Source organism: Juglans regia, chromosome 1, assembly GCF_001411555.2.
Source record: "Juglans regia cultivar Chandler chromosome 1, Walnut 2.0, whole genome shotgun sequence".
Lineage (NCBI taxonomy): Eukaryota > Viridiplantae > Streptophyta > Magnoliopsida > Fagales > Juglandaceae > Juglans > Juglans regia.
Genome location: NC_049901.1, coordinates 26,411,820 through 26,436,016, shown reverse-complemented (window position 1 = coordinate 26,436,016; position 24,197 = coordinate 26,411,820). Strand labels below are relative to the sequence as shown.

The 24,197-nt window shown below is 38.6% G+C and overlaps 2 protein-coding genes across 2 annotated transcripts; one reads left to right on the top strand and one right to left on the bottom strand.

The window, feature by feature from the left end:
• Positions 1–1,708: 1,708 nt before the first annotated feature.
• LOC108981657 lies at positions 1,709–2,107 on the top strand. Its single transcript, XM_018952892.1, has one exon. It carries the CDS (start codon positions 1,709–1,711, stop codon positions 2,105–2,107), a length of 399 nt encoding a protein of 132 aa, XP_018808437.1.
• A 7,327-nt stretch (positions 2,108–9,434) lies between these two features.
• Positions 9,435–10,181, bottom strand: LOC108981650. Its single transcript, XM_018952883.2, has one exon. The coding sequence runs from the start codon at positions 10,179–10,181 to the stop codon at positions 9,435–9,437; it is 747 nt and encodes a 248-aa protein (XP_018808428.2).
• Positions 10,182–24,197: the final 14,016 nt, after the last annotated feature.

The window sequence follows — 24,197 nt, the reverse complement described above, 5'->3', positions numbered from 1 at the left end:
CAATTTTGTATTAGTGTTCATTGACAATATCTTGATTTATTCCCGAAGCGATGAAGAGCATAAGGAGCACTTGAGGATAGTATTAAAGATCTTGAAAGAACACCAGCTATACGCTAAACTCAGCGAGTGTGACTTTTGACTTAGAGAGGTAAAATTTTTGGGACATGCCATTTCTAGCGATGGTGTGGCAGTAGACCCTGCTAAAATAGAAGCAGTGATGGAATCATAGAAACCAACCAACGCCCACGAGATACGAAGTTTTCTGGGTTTGGCCAGTTATTATAGAAGGTTCGTTGAAGGATTTTCTAAATTATCATGTCCTTTAACGACATTGAAGAAGAAGAATGCCAAATTCCTATGGAGTGAAGACTTTGAAAAGAGTTTTCAAGAACTCAAAAGAAGACTAACCATGACGCTTGTGTTGGCTTTGCCTGGGCCTTATAAGCCGTATGTAGTTTATAGTGATGCCTCTAAGATGGGTTTAAGGTGCGTTTTGATGCAAGAAGAATGAGTCGCAGCTTATGCTTCGTGACAACTTAAGGATTACGAGCGAAATTATCCTACTCATGACTTGGAGCTTGCTGCAGTAGTCTTTGCATTAAAAATCAGGAGACATTATCTTTATGGAGAAAAGTGTGAAGTATACACTGACCATAAAAGTCTTAAGTACCTATTTAGTCAGAAGAACTTGAACATGAAGCAGAGGAGATGGGTCAAGATGATTAGTGACTACTAGTGCGAGATCAAGTATCACCCCAGAAAGGCCAATGTGGTAGTAGATGATGCCCTTAGTCGCAAGGTCCAGACCGATATGCAGTCACTTTTGGCAGGAATGAGGGAACTACTAATAGGGAAGCCACCAAGAGATGCTATGTTAGCAATGCGTGCCATTAACTGACAAGGACATCATCGAAGCACAAAATAAGGATGATAAAGTGGAAAAGCTTCGGCAGAAAATTTTGAAGTCCGAGGGTTTCACAACAGTTTTCGATTGGTAAGGATGAGATGTGAGTTACAGCCATTACCAATACCCGAGTGGAAGTAGGAAGACGTGTCTATGGATTTTGTGGTAGGTTTGCCAAGAATGTCGTCAGGAAAGAATTCAATATGGGTTATAGTTGACCGGTTGACCAAAAGTGCGCATTTCCTACCAATTGCTAATACAGATTTGTTGGAAAAGCTCTCGCGAGTCTTATGTCAAGGAAATAGTCAGACTTCATGGAGTACCTAAGTCCATAGTATCTGACAGAGACCCGCGTTTTACTTTGCGTTTTTGGCAAAGTGTACAGAAAATGCTAGGAATCTGAAATTTAGTAGTGCCTATCATCCGTAGATAGATGGACAGACAGAATGAACTATCCAAATACTGTAAGATATGCTACGTGCTTGTGTAATGGATCAAAGTGGCAACTGGGAAAGCCATTTTCCATTGATAGAATTGGCTTACATTAATAGCTTTCGGGCTACGATACAGATAACACCTTACGAAGCATTATATGGGAGAAAGTGCAGATCTTCGTTATATTGGGAAGAAGTAGGCGAAAGAAAGTTGCTTGGACCAAAATACTTGCAAGATGTACGAAAGCAAGTGGAATCGATTCAGGAAAGGATGAAAGCAGCTCAGAGCCGTCAAAAGAGTTATGTTGACAAGCGATGAAGGAACTTAGAATTTAATGTTGGAGATTGGGTGTACGTCAAGGTATCGCCCATGAAAGGAGTTATACGGTTCGAAAAGAAAGGGAAAATGAGTCCCAGGTATGTAGGACCGTTCGAATTTTTGGAAAGAGTCGGTGTAGTCGCATACCATTTGGATCTACCAGTTGAAATGCAAGGAGTGCATAATGTCTTTCATGTATCATCCTCAAAGAAGAGCTTTGGTGAAAGACAACCTGTAGTGATGGATGTCAGTAGCATACGGTTACAGTTGAATATGTCTTATGAAGAATGGCCTGTGCAGTTCGTGGATAGCAAGGAACAAGAACTAAGGAATCGAAAGGTATCGTTGGTAAAGGTTCTTTGGAACAATCCAGCTTTTCAAGAGGCAAAGTGGGAAAGAGAGGATTCGATGATGACTAAATACCCTCATTTATTTGTAACTCAGAACTAATGTATTCACAAACCTTGCTTATTAATGATTGATGAGTGTATCTTGTTCTCTTGTGTATGTTTGTCCTTATGTTATCCATATTTTTTTTTATAACAATGTGTACCTACCATACCCGTACACAGGGCATGGCTCGTAATAGGAATATCCTTCGCATGTCTGTATCTTCAGAAGCACAGATCAGAGCAAGACGTGAATGTAGTCACTGAAATCGACAAATAAGAAGGGATCAAAGGATGAGGGAACATTGACAGCAAATGAAGAGGTTTGAACATCATTGTACTCATGTGTTAGACACGGCTTCCCGAAACAATATATCTTTAAGGAGAGCTCTACCCCATGAAAAGCGGCAACGACCGCATGATCCATCGGTATGGAGAGAGGCTAATACGTTATGCCTTCTTAGGCTTAATCCTGAGGCAGAATCCAGTCACGCTCCAAAAACTCACGTTGCGAGACATGAGCCTTTTGAAACCTCATATACATATGTCGATCGTATTCGTTGTTGTGAGGAAGGACAACCTATTGAAGACACTGAGCTTGATATGGAACATAGGTTGAATGAAATGCGAGTAAAAATGTATTACGACTATGACTTGGATGTGATATTATATTTTTCGGAAGATTCGGTGACAATTAGAGAAGGCAAAGTACCCCAACCATCTTCATCTGAGGAGTCCACAGCCGCTAGTGTAAGAGGTAATAAAGAGGATCGATTCAAATTCCCCTAGTAAGTTTCTTTTGGTATAAACATGATGCCGATTTCGAGGACGAAATCTTTTTTAAGGGGGCAAGGATGTGGCGACCAAGACTTTCTAAGCTTTTGTGTAATTTTTTTTCTCTATTTTAAAGCCCATGAGAGTTTCAGCCTTGTAGGAAATTAGGGTTTTTGAAGCCCTATGCAATTAGGGCTCACGCCCAACTTGAGGTTTATGCATGGTGTTTGACATCCAATGAGGTTAAATATAGGACTTGATGAATCTAGATGGAAATAAGAGGGAAGGGAGGTGAGAAGGAGCTAGGAATTTTGGCTTACATGCCTACCATGGGAAAAATCTAGCACTTTTTACCATGTGTCACGCATGCATGAAGATCTTTGCATGTAGAAGGAAGCCTTTGACACATGTCACCATGGGGAACGGAACCTAGAAGGAAATGATTAGGAATATGGGAAAGTGGAACTAAGAAAGGCCAAAGGCCATGGACGACAACAATGGGGGAGGAAAAAAGTTACTTTTTGCCATGTGTCTTCCATGCATGAAGGTAGGTAAAAAGGTTTTCTTGGGAAGGAGCAAGATCAAGCTTGGAGGGAGCCTACACACCCAAGGCTTCTAGAAGGACACTTTGTATAAGAAATCCCTTGAAGTAGACAACTACGGCAAGGCACTTTGTGCCAAAAAGGACCAATCACTTGTTTGTCCAAAAGTGTGGTGAAAAGAAAATCTCCTAGGGAAGTGTAGAGTTTCGGCAGGCCATGCTTATGCACACACACTTCACATGCCACTTGATACACAAGTACACTTGTAAGAGATGGAGGGAGAATTGAGTTTAGTAAAAGACCCTTTAGCCATAAGATATATTAGACCAAGACATGAAAAGAAAGGGCAAAAGAGGAAGTGAGATTCAGTTTTGAGGGAGAGGACGCCACATGCAAGAGATGTCTTAGGGTTTTCCAACTCACTCCAATGATGAGCTAGAAGAAATAGGTGAAAAGGCTACACGCCACTTGGCAACCATGCATGAGTTTGTTTCATGCAAGAAAGTCCTTGATTGTCTATAAAAAGGGATTAGCCGTAAACCCTAGAACCTTTTGACCATTTTTGTGTTTTGCTCTTGTAAGTTTCGGCTACCCTATTTTCTTCTAAGTATCCATCACTTTCTCATCATCCAAACAACCTTTTGAGTAGACAAAGTGAAGAGACACTTGCAAGAGAAAGACCTAGAAGGTTTGAAACCAACTTCTCTTTTGTTACCCACACACACATGCACAGCTTCAAGGAAGAGAGGTCTCGGTTTAAGCCAAGTTCATATAGAACTTATGCTCTCACACATGCACACTTGAGCTAGAAGAAGATAGTTCATACTTTAAGGAAGTTATTCCACATGAACCACGCCTACACTCACATGGTTAGATTAGGGATTTCTTCAAAAAGGATGATGTAACCCTACTTGTCTTTAAGCTCTAAAAATATGGTGTTTTGAGGAAAGTGGGTCACGTCACTAGTAAGTTGTAGGTAGGGTTTTTATTGAAGGTAAGTTTCGGATTCAAAGAGGGAACTGTTCGAAAACTTGGTTTTTCTTGGAAAGAAAAAGGTGTAAGAAGCACTACACATGAACACGGGTAGGGTTTTTCTTGAGCAAGGATCCTATCTAGTATTGTAATACTTTTCGGATTTTTGTAAGTATACCCCTAACTTGTACTTTGAATGTATGCCTTTGATTGATATGCATGCCTTGAATTGTTATAAGGGAACATGTTTGCATGTTCTAATATTTTCAAATCGTAACGGGATATGTATTGCATGTATGAATGTTTTTTTTTTTTCAAAGAGCCGGACGCCCCTAAACGCAGCCTCGTCCCAATTTTTTTGAAGAAAAACCTCACTTATGGTCGAGGAATACCGTAGAACAAATAAAAAAATATCCAACATCAAAAATAAAACAAAACACAAACCCAACCCCCAAAAACCATGGAAAAACTAAAGAAAAACTATGAAACCATTACTTCCTTATGGAAGGACATCCCAAAGCATCTAACCTAATAATGCCCCTCAATAGCCTCGGTATGCACTCACCAGGTAAGAACATCCTAGTGAGACCCTCCTCACCTTTCCTTGCCAAAAATTCCGCTGCTTTGTTACCTTCTCTAAATTGATGCACCACTAAGAATTGAACTCCATCTAATTCTTGAAGGAGAGCATCCCAATAATCCCAAAGATACCATAAATTACAACCTCGCTTCTTCACCCAATCCACCACTACCTTAGAATCAAACTCGAAAATAACATTTAGACAATTCATCTCTTTACAAAACCGGACCCCTTGAAGTAAAACTCTCAACTCAGCCTCATTGTTCGTTCCGAACCCGTAATGTGCAGAAAAACCTGCTATCATCCGCCCCCTATGGTCCCGCAAAACACCACCCCCACCACAATTCCCTGGATTACCACGACAACTTCCATCCACATGTAATTTCCACCATCCCATAGGTGGTTTGAACCAAGCAACTTGCAGTGGATTATGTGCTACCTGTTCCGGGATATTCATATCCAAAGCCTTCAAGACCTGTGCATCAACTTTAGAGACCTTCTTGGCATGCAAACCATTAGCCAAAATACCCAGCCATATCCGAACAGCTCTCCAAACAACAGTTCAAGAATTTGGAGATCTATTGTCTCTGTTATGCAGGATGTATGTGAGGCTTCCAAGGTTAGAGTGAGAGAGGGGAATTCATCTTTCTGGTTTGATAGGTGGTTTTCAAATGGCACTTTGTGCAATTTGGTGGGGGTAGTTGATACACCTTCATTAAAAATTAAAGATGTATGGGTTGGGAATAATTGGGACGGTGACAGGCTTCAGCAGCTAATTGGTGAGGAGTTGGTGGAGGAGGTGATGAGGGAAATTGGTGCAGGGCGCACTGGGCAAGATATCTTGATCTGGAAACCTGCTGTGGGGGGAGAGTTTACAATAGCTAGCGCATGGGAGTTAATTCGTGTGAGAGGAGTTTATCATGGTTGGATGGATTGGATATGAAGTAAATATTTGCCAAAGAAAATTTCAGTTTGTATGTGGAGGGCACGATTTAATTTATTAGCAACAGACACTAAGGTGCAGATCCGTGGAGTTGTTATGGCTTTAAAGTGTAATTGCTGTCATCTTCCACAGACCGAAACTCTAGATCATGTGCTTGCTACTGGGGAGATTGCAGAGCAGGTTTGGCGTTGTGCTTCACTAGCGCTGGGCATTGGTGTACAATCCAAGACTTGGGCGCACCGGGTGGAAGCTTGGATGGCGTGTGCTAAATGAGGAATGCAGAAGGGTATTTTAGTGGGCCTGTTACCAAGTGTTATTACTTGGAAGTTATGGTGTCGACGCTGTCAAGCTAGGAGAATTTCCAGAAAATTCCTCAAACCCAACCCACCCTCTTCCGTTGGCTTGCTTATCCAAGACCACGCACACCACTTCATTTTTGCTTTCCCATTCTTCTCTCCCCAAAAAAAAGTGGCTAGAATTGAATTAATTTTTTTAAGCACAACTTGAGGGACGTTCATCACAGCCAAACAATGGGACGCCATACTAGTAAGAACATGTTTAAGTAGAACCAAACGTCCCCCTTGCGACAGAAGCCTTGCCTTCCACCCCGCCACCTTAGCCCGAAATTTTGCAACCAAGTGATCAAGGTGAACAGCTTTTAAACGTCCACAAATCAGCGGCACCCCTAAATACATAATGGGAAAACTCCCAGATGCAAACCCCGTAAGACGTACCAACCCACGCTGCCTCGCATCACCAATTTTTGGCGAGAAAAAAATTGCCGACTTCTCTTTACTAACCCGCTGGCCAGACCAACGCTCGTAACATGCTAAAGTATGCCCCAGCCGTCTTAGAGATCGTTTTTCGCCATTCAAAAAAATCAGAATATCATCCGCATATAACAGATGAGACACCAACGGTGCCCCTCTAGGATGATAATACTTCCCAATACGACCCTCGTCAAATTCTTTCCGAAGAAGCCTTGAGAACACTTCTTGCATCAAAATAAATAAATAAGGCGACAAAGGGTCACCTTGTCGTAGGCCTCTCTTGGACTTGAAAAAACCTTTATAAGCCCCATTCATCATCACCGAATACCAAGGGGACGCCACACATTCCTTCACCAAGCTACAAAATTTTTTTGAAAAGCCAAAGCTAGACAGAACATTTAATAAAAAATCCCAATGCACCCTATCATATACCTTTGCCATATCCAACTTTACAATCACATTACCTCCAGCTGTCTTCCTCTTCAACGCATGAACCATTTCTTGAGCAAGAGTTATGTTTTCAAAAATACTACAACCCGGAATAAATGCCCCCCTGTTCAGTTGAAATTAATTTAGGCAGAAAACCCGTCAACTGCTTCACCAAGATTTTCGAAACAATCTTGTAAGCCACAGAACATAGACTTATTGGCCTGAATTTCTCAAAACTCTTGGGATCCAACACTTTCGGAATTAAAACAATATAAGATGAAGTATAGAACCTTGGTAACAGAGAACCCGCAAAAAAAACCCTTGCGGCCTCGACCACCTCTTCTTTCACAATATGCCAACAAGAAATATAAAAAGAAGAACCATACCTATCCGGACCAGAGCTACTATGTTCTGGAATCGAGAAAACGGCCTCCTTCACTTCCTCTTCTGAAGGCCTGCGGCACAAACTGGAATTATCTTCCTCGGAGACTTCCAATCCCACAAGAGGAGAAAGATCTGCATGTTCAATCTGCGGCATATCTGTAAGGAAATTAGTGAAATATTCCACTGCCCCCAAGTGCACCTTATCTGCTGAATCCAACATAGTCCCATTTGCCAACCTCATATGCGAAATAACCGAACCACGCCTACGCTGTGATACAACCACATGGAAAAACTTGGAATTCTGATCACCTTCTTTTAAACACTTATTCTTTGCTAATTGGGCTAGACGACTCTCCTCCCTCTTCTCCCAAATATCAATCTCCAATTTAGTGACAATATAATCGGCTTCAATTTCTTCCGAAAAACCGGACTGCAATTGGGCTTCTAGTACTGCCATCCTCGCTTCTAGCTCCTATATATTAGTATCCACTCTCCCAGACACCGATTTATTCCATATCCTCAGCTCCATCTTAAGTGGCTTCAATTTTGCAGCCAGCTTAACCATTCCCGATCCCATCGTAGGTTGTTTCCATATCTCCTCTACCAACTTTTGAATGAACCATGAGAACACCACATTTTTTGGAACCGGAACGGAGAAGGCCCGTACCTAGTATTAACAAGGGTTAAACGAATCACCATAGGACTATGGTCATATGTCTTGCGTTTAATATACTCCATCTGCGCCAAATTAAAACGATCTGAGAAGGCCACATTCATAAGAACGCGGTCAAGCCTCGCCCACTTTCATGCAACCCCCTCCTGCCCATTACACCATGAAAGAGGGTTACCATGATAATTCAGCTCCACTAGACCACATTGATCAATACACAAGTTAAAATCACCCATAGCTTGAGCAGCTCGGGGACAACCCCCCACACGTTCCCGGTCCTCTCGTATAATGTTAAAATCCCCCATAACAATCCATGGATCTCCAGCAGCCCTACAACCAACCAGCTGCTCCCATAACTCTCTTCGATCCAACTGAGTACATTTAGCGTAAACGAAAGAAACCAACGTCTGTGTCCCATCTAACACAAACCACCCCGTAACCATCTGCGTTGACACACTAACAACCTCAAAATCATATGGAGCTCTCCACAAAATCCAGATTTTGCCCCTGCACCCTCATTAGAATAAAAACCATCAAAACCCAATGAACTAACTAAACACTGAAGTTTATCTAATCTCGCAAAAGGCTCAAAAAGAGCAACAATATATCCATTATTTTTTCGAATCAAACTACGCAGCACACGCCGAGAACTGCCCAACCCCCTTATATTCCATGCAATGATGGACTCAGTCATAGATTAAGTTTATTGAGACGGGAGGATACCCGCTGAGATTACAGAAGCACAATATATATATATATTTTTTTGCTAGCTTCACCCTGTTGCGAAACAGAGTCAGAATCATATCCTTTAGTTTTGGCCAAATCAAGAACATTCGCTTCCTCTTCCACATCAGTACCATACGAATCTGGTGGCTCTTCTACTGTAACCGGCTGTAGATGACACTCCATATCAAGCACCGCAGAGACCATCTCAGCTTGACCACGACCCCCACTACGCGGCGATTTATAAGCATCAACTAGAATCAAGTCCATATCAGAACCATCCCCCCGAGCAGCCTCAACCTCCCGCAGCATTTGGATTGAAGGTTGCTCTACCACCTCCTCCTTCTCACAGGGCTCCTCCACCATTTTCATGTCAATATTCACTCGCTCTCCTCTAAAAATTCTCTTTGTTTCCTCCCTAGGAACTACTACCTCTTTCCCATTCACTACTTCCATTGCAACCCCCATCTTCCTTCTGGACTTCCTTCGACCCATCTCCTAGAACCGCCTGCAAGCTCTTTTGTTTAGGAATCTCTTGCCATATTTTTCTCCCCACCCCTTTTGTCACATCACGTCCCTTACGCACAACTTCTTCACTAGCTCAACATACAACTGACGTATGACCCTGACGGCAGCACTTGGTGCAATAGAATCCAGGTCTTTCATACCGAACCTCCTGCCAAATTTTTTTGTTAGCCATTACAATAGGAAAACTTTGAACCGGTTCATCTGTCAAATCTATTTCCACACACATTCTAGCCCCCGAAGCTCTGGTTCTATGCAGCGTAGCATTATCAATCCCCAAAAACCGACCAAACCTTGTTGCTAGAATTTGTAGAAAATCCGCCCGATACATATGAAGAGGCAAGCCTGGCAGAAAAATCCACTGGGGCGCTAGCTTTGATTCTTTCCGCAAATCAAAATCCTTTGTCCATCGAAATAATCTGAAAACCGATCTAGCAATCAACTGTCCCTCTCGTGCCCAACCATGCAAGTAATCCCTTTCAGTCTGCATCTTCACCAAAACGTGATAGTCATCCATCAGACTCACCGTTGGAATCTCCAGTAAACCCCATGACTTAATAATCGCCAATCGTATATCATCAATCGTAGGCCTCATCCGCACAAACTTCAGAACAATAGCAAAATGAAAATCCTCTGCAGCCTTCGACATCTCTGGCTCCGTAAAAACGAAACCAGGCTCCCCGTCCACATCCACAGGGTATCTCATAGGGACCTTAAACGCTGAAGGTGTCCCCACCTTTGAAACAATCTGAACATAAGACAAAGCCCCTCCATCTCCTCCAGCAGGCCCTTCCGATGAAGGAAGGGTAGAGGGCACCGCCATGGGCTCGCCCTAGGCCAACCCCGAACAGGAAATGTGGATCGCTACAACCTCTCTCCACGTTTTTCGCTAATTCACTCTCTCACCACCTTATCGATGTAATTGCGACAATCTTTTTCAAAAAAATCCATGTATGAATGTTTTATTTTATGATGAGCATTTCATCACTCATGGTCATGATGAAGCATTGTGGTATTTCATATGTCTCATGAAAATTTTAAGGTCCATTGTTAGGTCTTATGCATTGGGATTGTAAAAACCCTTTTTGAAAGGAAAAGAGTAATTTTAAAAAAATAAGGTTTTTATCACCACCCTGAATGCTGGGACGGAGGAATGTCCTAGTGGAACTCCTCTGACCTCTTAGGAGTGTTTAAAATGGAGGGATACCCATGAGTCGACGAAGTACTATCGGTGGATCTCGAATGGTACCTAAAAGAAAAGGATACCGGAGCGAGATCGCACCTAAAGCTAGTGGGTGCACCTACGGTGAAGGTGAAATGCGAGCTGCCATATATGAAAGTCAAGACGTAGTCACCTTGGTCAAAGTGGCCAGTGGTTGATGCGGTAACTAGCAGGGAACACATGGTGCATAGTGGAGCCGTGAGGTATCCAATGTCATGTTATGTTTTGTTATAAGTCAAGAAACAATACGAGCTCATAAGTATGAAATGATGAAAGCATGTTTATGAAAGTTAAGGTTATCAAATGTTGTGTTTTTATACGAAGTCTTTGAAAGATTAAGTGCATACGTATAAGTTCATGTCCCTGCATTCATTGTTAAGTTTAGGTTCAAGCAGGATATCAGTTAAGGTTATCAATGAGTTCGATGTTGGTATTTCGTCACTAGACCCTCAGAAGATGTTTAGGTTCAAGCAGGATATGAGTTTTGTGTCAAGACATTTAGAACAAGCTAAGAATTATACTGTAGAGGCTATGGAGGTAGCCACGAAATTGGGTTTGATATAGACGTTCGTTCGTCTAGGGGAATATTCTTACATCTACTTGAGGATGGGACCCTAGCTCTAACCGATTCCACTTTTGAGAAAGGATTGTCTGTTTAAATTTTTAAGCGTTTGGTCCCTTGTTTTGGAAGTTCTTTAGAAACTTATATAAACTATGATGACTATTTGGAATTATGCAAAAGTATTGGGATCTTATGTTTCGGTACCATGACTAATATTTCCTTTAAATTGACTTAAGTTGACTTTCTGCTATGATATACTGTATACTGTTAGTTATCAGTAGGTGCATCGCATCTTATCTGTCATGTACGAGGGGTAGGTAACCATGCATATAAGGGTGGGCAGTGGGGGCTCGCCCCTGCATGGGCTGGCAGACAGCCTCACACCTCCCATGCGGGGGGGCAGGGCCCCCCGCCCCGTAGGAAGAATACCCAATAGGGGCTGGCTGACCCCAGCGAGGCCCCGCCCTGCCTCCCCATATATAAAAAATTAAATTTAAATATTTATGTAAATATTTATTAAATAAATATATTGTACATAGATATTTACAATTTGTTAAAAATTTAAAATTGTATTCAAGTTACTGGATTGCCTTGACCTCCTAGGCCAACCTTTATATAGGAGGTCAATGTAATATAATAGTTATACTTAAGCAATGTGGGTATCACCCCTACATACATACAAATACATTTGAAAACATTTACTACATATATATACATTTGAGAAGAGACTTTATAGTTTACCATAAAGCACTGTGTAGAAGAACATAACCATAGTCACTTACCTCGGTCATTGTGCAATTTAAGCTAATCGTGCATTTCTCCAAACCTTTCAACCGAACCTATAATAATTTAGATAATTATGTAAACTTTTTAAATCATTAATCATTATGCGTGCTATGTTTTATGCATGGGTCTCTTGGGTCGTCTAAGTCTCTTGGTTGTCACTATTCCTTGCCTATCACCATGTTTACTCGGTGTAATGCTTATGACATGCTCGGTTTAATGCTTATGTCATACTCAGCTTTGTGCTTGTGGCATACTTGATTTTAGGGCTTGGTCGAGCAATGCTTGCTTAGCTATAGGGCTTGTAACACGTTTGGTTTAATGCTAGCCAAGCAATGCTTGCTTGGTTTAATGCCCGCATGACTCTCTCTCTCTCTCTCTCTCTCCCTCCCTCTCTCTCTCCTATTTATACTAATATATCATGACATGCTTTAATAAAAGCCAGAACTAAAACATAAGTTACATAATCAACAACACAAATTAAAATCATTTACATGTTCTCATCCCAACAACAAACAAAATCAAATATTGGGGGCTTCTTCCTATTCCAAGTTGTGCTAAAACATAACTAGTCTCCCAAATTATCCAACCAACCCATCATCCATCATAATGTTATTTCTTTCCAACTACAACAACCCACATTTATAAGTTCCCATTCCAACAACAAAATAATTTTTTTTTGTGCCAACCAAATTAAATGTTCCCATTTCAAATTTCCAACAAGTTAACAAAAAAGAACCAAACTCCAAGTGCCATTCCAAGTTGTGCCTAAAGAAAAGAGGACAAGGTTAGTGAGGAAATAAAATACATCCACATAAATTTATAAAAATAATAAACAAAATTGAACAAACAACAACTACACAATTTTACAAATGCACCTCAAACCTCAGCCATCTTCATGTAGTATACTCGCAATGCTAGTGGTTAGTTCAACAAAATAAGATGTGAAAATATAAGAAATTTATATCACAAAATGAAAAAATCAAGATTATAACAAATCTTAAAAAAAATCTTTAAATATAATACCAAAGTCTAACTTATTAATGTTTGCATCATCAATTGTATCCGAATAACTTTGAATCAAGCATGTAGGAGTGGACATCAACCAGTTTTGTGCACATACAAGAGCCTCTACAGTTCTAGGAGCCAAAGAACTCCAAAACGAATCCAGGACAAGGCCTCCAGTGATAAATACTGACTTAGATGTTAAGGTGGTGATCTGAATGGCCAAGATATCTCTTGTCATTAGAGCAAGAACCGGATATTTAGTGGAGTTGACCCTCCATCAAATCAAAATGTTGAAACTCTCCATAGGAACCTCAACATCTTCTAACAAATACAGTTCAAACTTCGACTTACAGTCCATAAGGTTTCTGATTTCTGCTCTTTATGAAAGTTTCTCAAAAAGGCCAATGGATCAATTGTACAACTACTACCCATTAATGTACTACTCTCATTTTGAGTGTGAGTTGTAGTTGATTTGTAGACCCACTTGCGCCTACCACCGAACGTAACATATTTTTCATACAACAACTCCATATCCCTCTTGAGGAGTTCAACAAATTCCTCACCCCTCCCATTGCCCAGTGTTTAATTGAACCAATATACTTGAGTAACCAATTTGTACCATGGATAAAATATGACCGCAATAAACAATAACCTGTTTATCTTTTCAAGATCCGCCCAATATTTATCATACTTTGTTTTCATTCTAAAAGCCATTGAACTCAAGCATCGATTACTATTGTAAAAAACTATTTAAGTTTGCATGAGTATTAATAAGCTTTTGAAAATACAAATTCGATGTGACATATTGTATACCATATATATGCAATGTGACATTATAAAATACATGAAGAACCTTCATAAAGTTTCTAATAGTCTCCTAATCATTAGACCCAGGGGCTCCAAAACCCTTTTTCTAGACACATCTTAAGACAAATAAACTCATGAGTAAGGATCCTCATCAAGCAAGACTTAGAAGGCTTTTATATACTTCTCAACCACATACAACATAAGATAAGTTGAGTTCTATCTAGTAGGCATGTCAAAATACAGGAAACTAGAATATGGAGCTTTTGACCTATCAACATAAGACTTGAAAGTGTCAAGTCTTTGGGGAAAAGATTTCACATACTTAATCTAATTGAGAACCCTTAATATTGAGTCATCAATATCTTTTAAACATTCACTCACAACAAGGTTTAAAATGTGTGCAATATACCTCATGTGAATAAACTCGTGATTTGCAACACACGTCTCACTTTCTATTTTCCTTGTTCTCAACCAATCAATAGCAGAGTCGTTAGATGTAGCATTATCCACCGTAATTGTAAGAATTTTGTCAATGTCCCAGTCAAGCATACACTCCTCTAACTCTTTCCCAATCGTTACCCCTTGTGACCGCTAACCCGAGTAAATGTAACGATCCACTTATGTAACTTCCAATTACTATCAATAAAGTAAGCCATGACACACATGTAATTAATGTTTTAGGTAGAAGTCCAAGTGTCGATGGTCAACCCACTCTTTGTTTGGTTGTCAAAAATATTTTCTTCAAGCTATCTTCTCTCTCAAGAATAGTTTTATACAATCTCTCATCATTGTAAAACGAGAAAAAGAAAAAGAAAATCTATAAAAGATACTACTTTAGTTAAATACACAAGATATATATGAAACTAATTTTTTTTTTTTTTTACCAGATTCCTTCTTTTCTTGAAGGTTAATAGTTATCAATTCTATTCTTAATATAGATTATTTGTTCTCATATATTATATTAGAAGTAAGGAAAATGCTAATGCCACAAACGTTTGGTCCTGAGGGCAGATCCTGACTTACATGGCTCCAGCCACGAGGCCTTTTTTCTAAAAAAAGAAAAAAATTTCCCTTCTCTGTTGGCAAATCCCTTCCCTCCCGTCCCATCCCTCTCATTTTCTCTCAAAGTTCAAACCCTAGAGCTCGCCTCCATTTCTCTCGAACACCAAGCCCTCTCATTTTCCTTCAAATTATTGCAATCGCTCGCCTCTGCCCCTCTCATTCTCCCAAATTTTGAACCCTAGCAGCTCTGCCCAAGGCCATTAGACATTCGTTTTCCCATAATACAGTCGACTGTTGGAACAAAATAGATCTATTACCAAAAGTTCATGTTCAATGCCCCCTACCCTCTTCACCGGGGAGCTTTTGACTAGTTCACTTCGAAAACAAACGTAGAGAAAAAGAGAGAGAGAGAGAGAGAGAGAGAGATCTTTATGATCCACTTCGGGTTTTCTTCAGTACTACAAAATGGTTGCTAGAACCCCACCAAAGCATAAGAAAATGGGAGCCCTTCTCAAGATGGTATTCCACCGTGCTCTTTGATAAATCATAAAGCAAAATTGTTGTAGTTTCTTGGTTTCTTGAAAAACTTGGGGAAAGAGCAAAAAATTCCATCTTGGTTATCAAATTTAGTAATCGCTGGGGTTCAGATCAATAGAATGTTCATCTCCATTAAACTATACGAGCCTATAACCCACGCAATGCTCTGATTGTTATTTATACTAAATTTTATAAATCTAAATAGTTGATTATATATAATCACTACTACAACTATTAAAAAAATGTATATGAAATATATATAAAATGTAAAATGCGTATATAAAAGAGTTCATTTTATCAATAGATATTTCTTGGAGAATCCCTATTGCCTATATAATTTGTCGAACGACTGATTGTCGAACGACACTTTTTTTCTGCACCGGCTTATGTTGCACCAACGTTGTCAGAGATTTAGGCACATTAAAGATAATTTTTTCTTCAATATATATTTTATTTGAACAAAATGGAAGAGTGTCAAATAATATATTTAAAAATTACATGTAGTACTAATAAATAATTTTTTTTACTTATTTTATTTTTTCCAAAAAATTAGTAAACTGGGTAATTTCCAAAAGGCTCAAAATGATAGTGAACTGTAATATGTTTGAAGGATATTTGTTGTTTACGGTTTCTTATTCTTCTTTGTTTAGGAATGAAAATATGATATAAGATAGTAGGAAGTTGTACCTAATGCATTAAGATAGACTTGTAGATATGTGTTACACATGTAAATGCAAGTTTTAAGATATATGGTATTGACGACATTGATCCAGACATAAAGGGCACATTGCCTCTAATAAGATTAATTGGTATAGACCATAAATTAATATAATTGATCAAATTACAATTAGTTTTCAACGTCTCTATCAAATTGAGCGTACTTTAGAATAATATGAATTATAAATGGTTATAAAATAATTATAAAGATACCATTACCCATCTCTCAACGTGTTGAAAAGCTCTACAGTTTGCTAATGATAATAAAAATAAAATGTAAAACACTGGTGTTGTTTGATAGGAGGGAAGCAGAACAGAAGAAAATCTTGAAAAGAGAAGACCCCATGACAAACCTCACAACATGCAAACCCAAAGGAAAAAAAAACCCATCTAACATAAAAAAAAAAAAAAAAAAAATTATAATTTTAAAAAAATGTTTAAATAACAAAAGCAATGAATAGAAAAAGAAAACCAACAAATAGAAACAAAAAGCCAATCTACTTTGTTCATTCACCCCATGTTTGGGGACAATTTCAACAATTTGCATGTATTATTTGAAAGAAGGAACTAGGGAACCATTTCGAAAAGACAAAACCTATGATTTCAAAAGACAAAATTGCAGAAGACAAAATTGATTTCTGACTATTTATTGCATTTCTAACTATTTACTACTTTAATACTTCTCAAGCAGGATTAAAAATCCAATAACATGGAGTTCATTTCATAACATACTACTTCATAAAGGGCATTGTGAGCCATTAAAGTTAAAAAAATCACAGTAAAATACCACAATCTTGGGGCACGATACATAATGCAAAATCATCTTGCCTGTGTGAAAGGTGTTCTACATTCATATTTCAAATGGATTAGAAAAAATCATTTAAACTTCGCACACCAAGTCCTAGAATAAATTAACATGAATAAAAGTAAAGTAGTAGATTTTACAATATGTCTAAACTATCACCGTCTATGTATGATGATTGCCATATATCAATGCATACCAATGCATTTGTAAGTAACCAAAATTAACATTCTGGGAAACAATAAATCACTAACTATTACAGCATCTGAAACAAAAATTGGTCACAACACTTCCACACCCGAACCACAGTTTAATGCAGAAATATACAGTGGCTTGGCCTCATGGTCGAAGTGGCATTGATTTGAGAGAGAGTGAGCAGAGAAGAAAGTGAAAGAAAGAAAAGTAATTTTTCAAGATATATATGGTTTATTTTTTTTTTTCTCAATCGGTGTCCTGAAAGACCGTTATTCTTTCAATCAGTTATTTTTTCATGCATTTGGGTTACCTAGTTAACTGATTGGAAGACGTCATTTGGATTTTAACCCAAGTTCACTGGAAATTAGTTCCAAAAATGAAAAACTTGGTAAGCCGAACTAGACAAAATGGTCCTCCGATACAACTGGATCCCACACGATCCAACTCTTACCTCCGAATTCGACTCCACCCAGCAAAAAATCTTCCCATATTTTTCTACTCCAATCTAGGAACCTCTGAGCAAACACCGATCAATCACCAATCGACTACCTCAGACACCTATAAAGAAAAATAGAAATAATCTAAAATTAACATAGAATGACTGAAAGATTTAGAACCTAGAACTTATATTGGAAAGGAAATTAAAAAGGCATGCATTTTGAAGAGAAAAATATTACCACCCAATGAAGACGACCCAAATGGGAAGTTTGAGAGAATTTAACATCTAAGAAGAGGCATAAGAAGAAGAAAGAAATTATTAATTACTCACAAAACTTCGGATTGAAGTTTCTGTCACGGAGCCAAGGTGAAATCCGTCATTCGATATTTTCTTTAGAGAGCGAGAGAGTGCCAGAGAGGGACTTGTGGAGGGCTTGACCTTTCATTGCTCTCATGTGCTTCTATTTTCCAGGTTTTCATTGGCTTGTTCATTTCTCTTTGGATTGGGTTTCTTTCTAAAGTTTTTGGGCTCTCAGATTTTTTTTAGAATTTTCTTTCTAAAGTTTCTGTTTTATCGTGTAAAGCATGTAAATAAAGTAAAGCGTGTGTAAGCTTGCATGCAAATAAAGCCCAAAGCCCAAAAATATCACTACTGCTCAGTCCCTCAGGCAGTGCATGTCTCGCCTTCAGCCCACAACAAGCCGACCCAAACCCCTTTCCAGCCCAGTGCCTCCGACGAAACAATAGCTCCACAACATACTAGCGTTTTACCCCAATGGCCCAAGACACCTTCAATGGCCCAACAATTTTTCAAGCAGATCAGCAATGGTCAAGTGAAACTAGCTTCGCAAACAAAACCCAAACAACCCAATGATCATTCACAGAATTCCCAAATGAAAAAACCCTAGCCAACCCTCACCTCTCAAAGAAAAAAGTTCCAAAGAAGAGGAAGGAAACTCCATCGGGCAGCAGAACACGCTCTCTTCCATTAATTTGTACTACTCAGTTCACTGGTACTACTCAGAATGCTGAAGTGGATTTTCAGTTGAGATCTCAAGAAGAGATCATTAATTTGTTGAGGAAAAATTTGTTGGCAGCACAAGGAGTTATGAAGCAACAATATGATAAAAAACATACACCCCGAGAATTTCAAGTTGGTGATATGGTTTATTTGAGACTTCATAAATACAAGCAACATAGTGTGGCTTATCCTGTTAATTACAAGTTGGCACCAAGATTTTTTGGCCCATTTAAAGTTTTACAGCGTATTGGTGATGTAGCATACAAGTTAGAATTGCCTTCAAGTGCTTCAGTCCACCCAGTATTTCATGTATCTTCCTTGAAGAAACATGTGGGATCAACATCTGTGTTATCATCTGCATTGCCCATGTTAGATTCCCATGGAGGATTCAGAACTGAGCCTGAGTTAATTTTGCAAAGGAGGATGCGTGCATTGAATAACAAACCTCATATTGAATTGCTTGTTAAATGGAAGGGTGCACCAGAGGAGGATTCATCATGGGTCCCTATGGAGCAATTGAGATGTCTATACCCTGACCTTGTGGGCAAGGTCTTTTGAAGGAGAAGGGTATGTAAAGGGTGTTGAAGCAGAATGAAGAAAGGAGTTGGAAGTTGAAGTAGCGTAAGAGGCTTTAATTGTACATGTGAGGAGCATGTGGTCATTAAGTGAGAAATTACTGTGATGCCCTTATTGTAACAGAAATACCAGATTTAACAGAATTAGTTTAGCTTTACGTGTATAAAAAGCATACGGAAGTAATGAAAGAGGCATTGAAGAGTTTTATGCAATTTCTGCATTCTTGGAGGTACTGGTTCCTTGAAAACCAGAGTTATATTCTTTCTTTCTATCATCTTGCATCATATTCTTTCTTGTTTCTCTTGTTTCACAATTCTGCTGCAATTCTATAATTGGGTTCTTGACAAAGAAACCAGCTACTGGATGATGGCACTGAAGCCCCCTTGGTTTAGCCAAGCAAGAAAACTGGAGCAAATATGTGGGTATCTCGAAAGGTCCCAAAGAAGCACAGATTCTCCCCTTACTTTCTAGAAGACGTAGAACAATAAGGTAAGTCCTTCAACTCTCCAGTCATGAATCTCTTCCCTTGAAATCCAATGACCGAAGAGGCAAGGTCAAAATTGCCCTCAGAACAAATATGGAGATCCTCACTTGGAATTGCAGGGGTATTGGTCGACCTCGTGCAATTAGAAATCTAAGGCCAATATCAGGACCCATAATCTTGATGCAATATTTATGTCTGAAACCCTCTTACATGATGTAAATACTGCTATTGTTGTTTATAGATTAGGATTTTCCCATTTTGTTTATAATCCCCCTATTGGGAAATGGGGTGGGCTTTTGTTTATAAGGCATGATGGTGTAGATGTTGAAACTGTTTTTATTTCCAGCAATGTAATAGCTATGTTAGTCTACTCTGACCCCTCTCATACTCCATGGTTACTCACTTTAGTTTACTGCCCAGCTCAGAAAAGTATAAGGGCAGGTTTGGGGGGTGAGATCAGAATTTTGTGTTTTGTTTTAAAGTTTAAAATATTATGTTTTAATATTATTATTGTTTTGGGATTTGAAAAAGGTGTATTGAGATTTGAAAAAGTTGAATTGTTTATTATATTTTGTATGGAGATTTGAAAAAGGTGTAATGATGAGATGAGATGAGATGAGAATTTTGTGTTTTGTTTTGTGTCCCAAACCTGCCCTAAACCTAACTTCTGGAACATCTTGAACACTCTCTCTGAAAATTATCCTGGACCCTTGCTTTCCATTGGTGATTTTAACTCAATCCTAAAACAATATGAAAAATCAAGAGGAAGGCCTTGTGCAACAACTTCGTCTCTCAATGATCTGCCTTTATACATGGAGCAACAAGGCATGGTTGACTTAGGTCACACTGGTCCCCTTTACACTTGGACTAATAACAGACATGGCCTTAATAACATTAGAGAAAGACTTGATCATGGTGTTGCTAATATTCATTGGAATAATCTCTTCCCGAATGCAAACATCAAAACCCTTCCTAGGCTTTCCTCTGATCATCCTCCTATTTTACTAGACACATCAAACAACCACCAAGGAAAAAAGTCTTTCAAATTTGAAGAGTTTTGGATTAGAGACAATTCCAGTTTTGAAGTGGTAAAATCAGCTTGGTCAACACATGTGACTGGTTCTCCTGCTTTCATTCTTACCAAAAAAGTCAAAGCCAAGAAACTTGCATTGAAAAATTGGAACATTAATTGTTTTGGTCACATCCAAGCTGCCATCAAGAGTCTCACCTTAAAACTCAATGACCTTCAAAATGTGCAACCAACTCCTAATAATATCATCATGGAAGAGATCACCAAAGAGAACATTAATGAGCAACTTAGAGAGAAGAATCCCTTTGGTGCCAAAAATCTAGAAACACTTGGTTAACAACTTCTGACCTTAACACCAAGTATTTCTATAATTCCACTATCATTCGGCAAAGAAAGATAATATCAATTTTCTGAAATTAGAAGATAGTCATTGGACCTCGGATCTCTCTATTATTAGGGAAAAATTCTGCAATCATTTTCAAGGATCTATAGCCCCATTAATCCTGATATTCTTTGAAACCCTCTTACTTAGCAAAATTTCTGAAACAAAAAATGAATTTCTTTGCAAAATACCTACTGAGGAGGAAATTTTAAACACAATCAAACAAATCCCTTCCACAAAGGCCCCTGGTCCCGATTGTTTCACTGGCCTCTTCTATAAGCATTATTGGACCATTATAAAGGATGATCTTTAAGAAGCCATCAAAAACTTATTCATTCATGGAAAAATTCTAAAAGAAATGAACCACACGAATATTACTCTTGTTCCCAAAATTGAAAATCCGCATGTAGTTCATCACTTTTGACCCATCGGTCTTTCTAATGTTAGCTATAAGATTATTGCAAAAATCCTAGCTAATAGGCTAAAGACCATTCTTTCCAGTCACATATCACCTTATCAAACGGCCTTTGTCTCTGGTAGGCTCATTAAGGAAAATACCATTCTAGCCCAAGAAATCTTCCACCATTTGGAAAAAAAAAAAAAAGAAGAGGCAAAATGGGTAATATGGCAATAAAGATTGATATGGAAAAACCTTTGACTTTATGGAGTGGTCTTTCATACTCTATTTTTAAATCTCTAGGATTTAGTCAAACTTGAATCATGTGGATTAAGGAGTGCATCTCTACAGTTTCTTATTCAATCATCCTCAATGGTACTCCAATTGGTTTAATTTATCCTGGTAGAGAGGTATTAGGCAAGGAGATCCCCTATCTCCATTTCTGTTTATCTTAGGCAGTGAGGTGCTCTCAAAATTAATTCTTAGAGAAGAAAACATGCAAAACTTGAAAGGGATCAATATTTCAAGTAGAGGTCCCACCCTCTCCCATCTCCTTTTTATTGATGACCTAATACTTTTTGGTGCTACAACTGTTAATTATGCTCAAGCATTTGCAAGATGTCTTGAAATCTACTCTTCTTGGTCTGGTCAAAAAATCAATTTTAGAAAATCATCCATTCATTTCAGTGATAACACTCACAATAGAATCAAAGGAGAGATAAAAGAAATCCTTAACTTCAAATCCTCTCCACCAAAGTTGAGATACCTTGGCCTTCCCCTTTTCATCCAAGCCTCCAAAGTAGTTTTTTTCAAAGATATCCAAGAAATGATCCAAAATAAGTTGCAAGGTTGGAAAACAAAGATTTTGTCTCAAGTTGGTAGAACACCCCTCATTAGGACTATTGCTAGTACCATTCCCTCATATTTCATGTCTACTATGTGGGTACCAAAGTCGTCCACAAAAAAAAAAGGATACTTCCTTTAGAAGATTCTGGTGGGGAACTGAATAAAAAAGCTTACACACCCAAATCTTGGAAATCCATTTGTCAACCCAAATCTTTAGGAGGATTAGGCCTTAAAAACATCTATTTTTTCAATTGAGCCCTAATTTCAAAATTTGCTTGGAACCTTATAAGCAATTCAAGTGGTCTCTGGAAAACCTTTTTGGTTAACAAATATATGAGAAATACTTCTTTCTTTGAAGTGAACTCCATGCCTACTAACTCCTGGTTTTGGAAAAGGCTCCTAAAACAAAGAGACTTCATCAAATCAAGTTGTTGCTTCCAGATTAATAATGGCATCACAGCCAGAGCGTGGTTTGACCTGTGGATCCCTTCTTGCAAACTTTCTCACCACAACCAAATCAAAACATTCCTCCCATTGACCCCACTCTAAAAGTCTCGGAATTAATGTTGGAAGAACCAAGGAGATGGAACACTATTCGCCCTCTTTACTGCTGATATTGTTAATGAAATTAAAAAAATCCCTCTTTCTCAGTACAACTACTCAACTGTGGAGGACAAAATCAAATGGGTTCATCATTCATTTGGAAACTTCTCGGTCAAATCAGCCTATGCAGCTCTGATTAATAATTTTCATTACGATCCCATTTCTCTACCTAATGAAATCTGGAAAAAACTTTGGAAGTTAAAGATGCAAGATAGAGACTAAAACTCATTCTTTGGAAAATACTTCATAACATCTTGCCAAATAAATCTCTTCTAAAAAGAATTCTTTCTCTAGAAGATGAGCAAATTCTTTGCCCTCTGTGCAATGTAGGAGAGGAAAGTTTCACACATCTCTTTCTTAGTTGCCCTTTCTCTAGGATTCTTTGGAGAAATTCAAAATGGCCCATAAACACTGCCCGAATTGCTTCATCAGAAATCTCTTGTTGGATCAAAACAATTCTCAACCCAGAAATAGAACTAGCCATTCTAGAAAATGAAGTTCAAGAATTCCAACTCTTTGCTACATTGGCAATGGACATCCTTTGGTTTACTAGGAACCAAGTCATTCATAACTCTTTTTCCCAACCATTGATCAATATACATTTCAAGAGTTTTCAAGTCCTGTAAAGAATACAAGCAAGCATGGATTTTGAAATAGCATCATGAAGAGACAATCTCTACATGAACGGCTTCCAGAAGGCTTCTTTTTGCTATCCTTTGATTTTGCAATCAGAAGCTATGGTAGTGTTGCAGCAGCAATCTACCAAACTAAAACCGGAACCCTAGTTGTTGTAAACATTGCATTTTTGCACAGCACAAATCCAAATGTAGGTGAAGTTGCAGCAGCCCTGTTAGTAATTCAAGAAGCACATGACAGATATCTAGGAAAAATTTTCATTCAAGGAAACTCAAAGCAGGTTGTTCAAGCCACAAAAAATGCAAAGCAACCTACAAATTGGAAAATGCAATCCATTATTAGGGACATCAAGCACCTTCTGAGCAATTTTGAAGATTGGAAAATTAAAAAATGTATCGATCTCAAAATCGATGTGCGCATAATATTGTGCAATGGGCTGCTTCCAACTATCTGTATCGAAGCATACCCCTCATTTCGATTCCTCAATGTCTTTTAAGTTTTTATAGTGGAAATGACCCTCCTTTCTTATTTGTATAATTACCTAAGAACTTATTATATTTCAGGTTATTATAATATCAATGAATAAATCTTGCTTAGGAAAAAAGAAAAAAGAAAAACGTGTGTATATAGTGTAAAGCATGTAAATAGATTGACTCCCTGAAAATGCGGTGTGAATGCCAAGTAGGAAGTTAGAACTTGACTTTTATATAATTAAATAGATAAATTTTAAAGTTCAATTTTTTTTCCATTTCCTTCGTGAAGGGGAGAGGTGTATGACTAGATTGCCGGAG

Excerpts from the sequence above, each read along its gene's own strand:
- LOC108981657 (XM_018952892.1), top strand. The coding sequence starts at position 1,709 with ATGAAAGGAGTTATACGGTTCGAAAAGAAAGGGAAAATGAGTCCCAGG.
- LOC108981650 (XM_018952883.2), bottom strand. The coding sequence starts at position 10,181 with ATGGCGGTGCCCTCTACCCTTCCTTCATCGGAAGGGCCTGCTGGAGGA.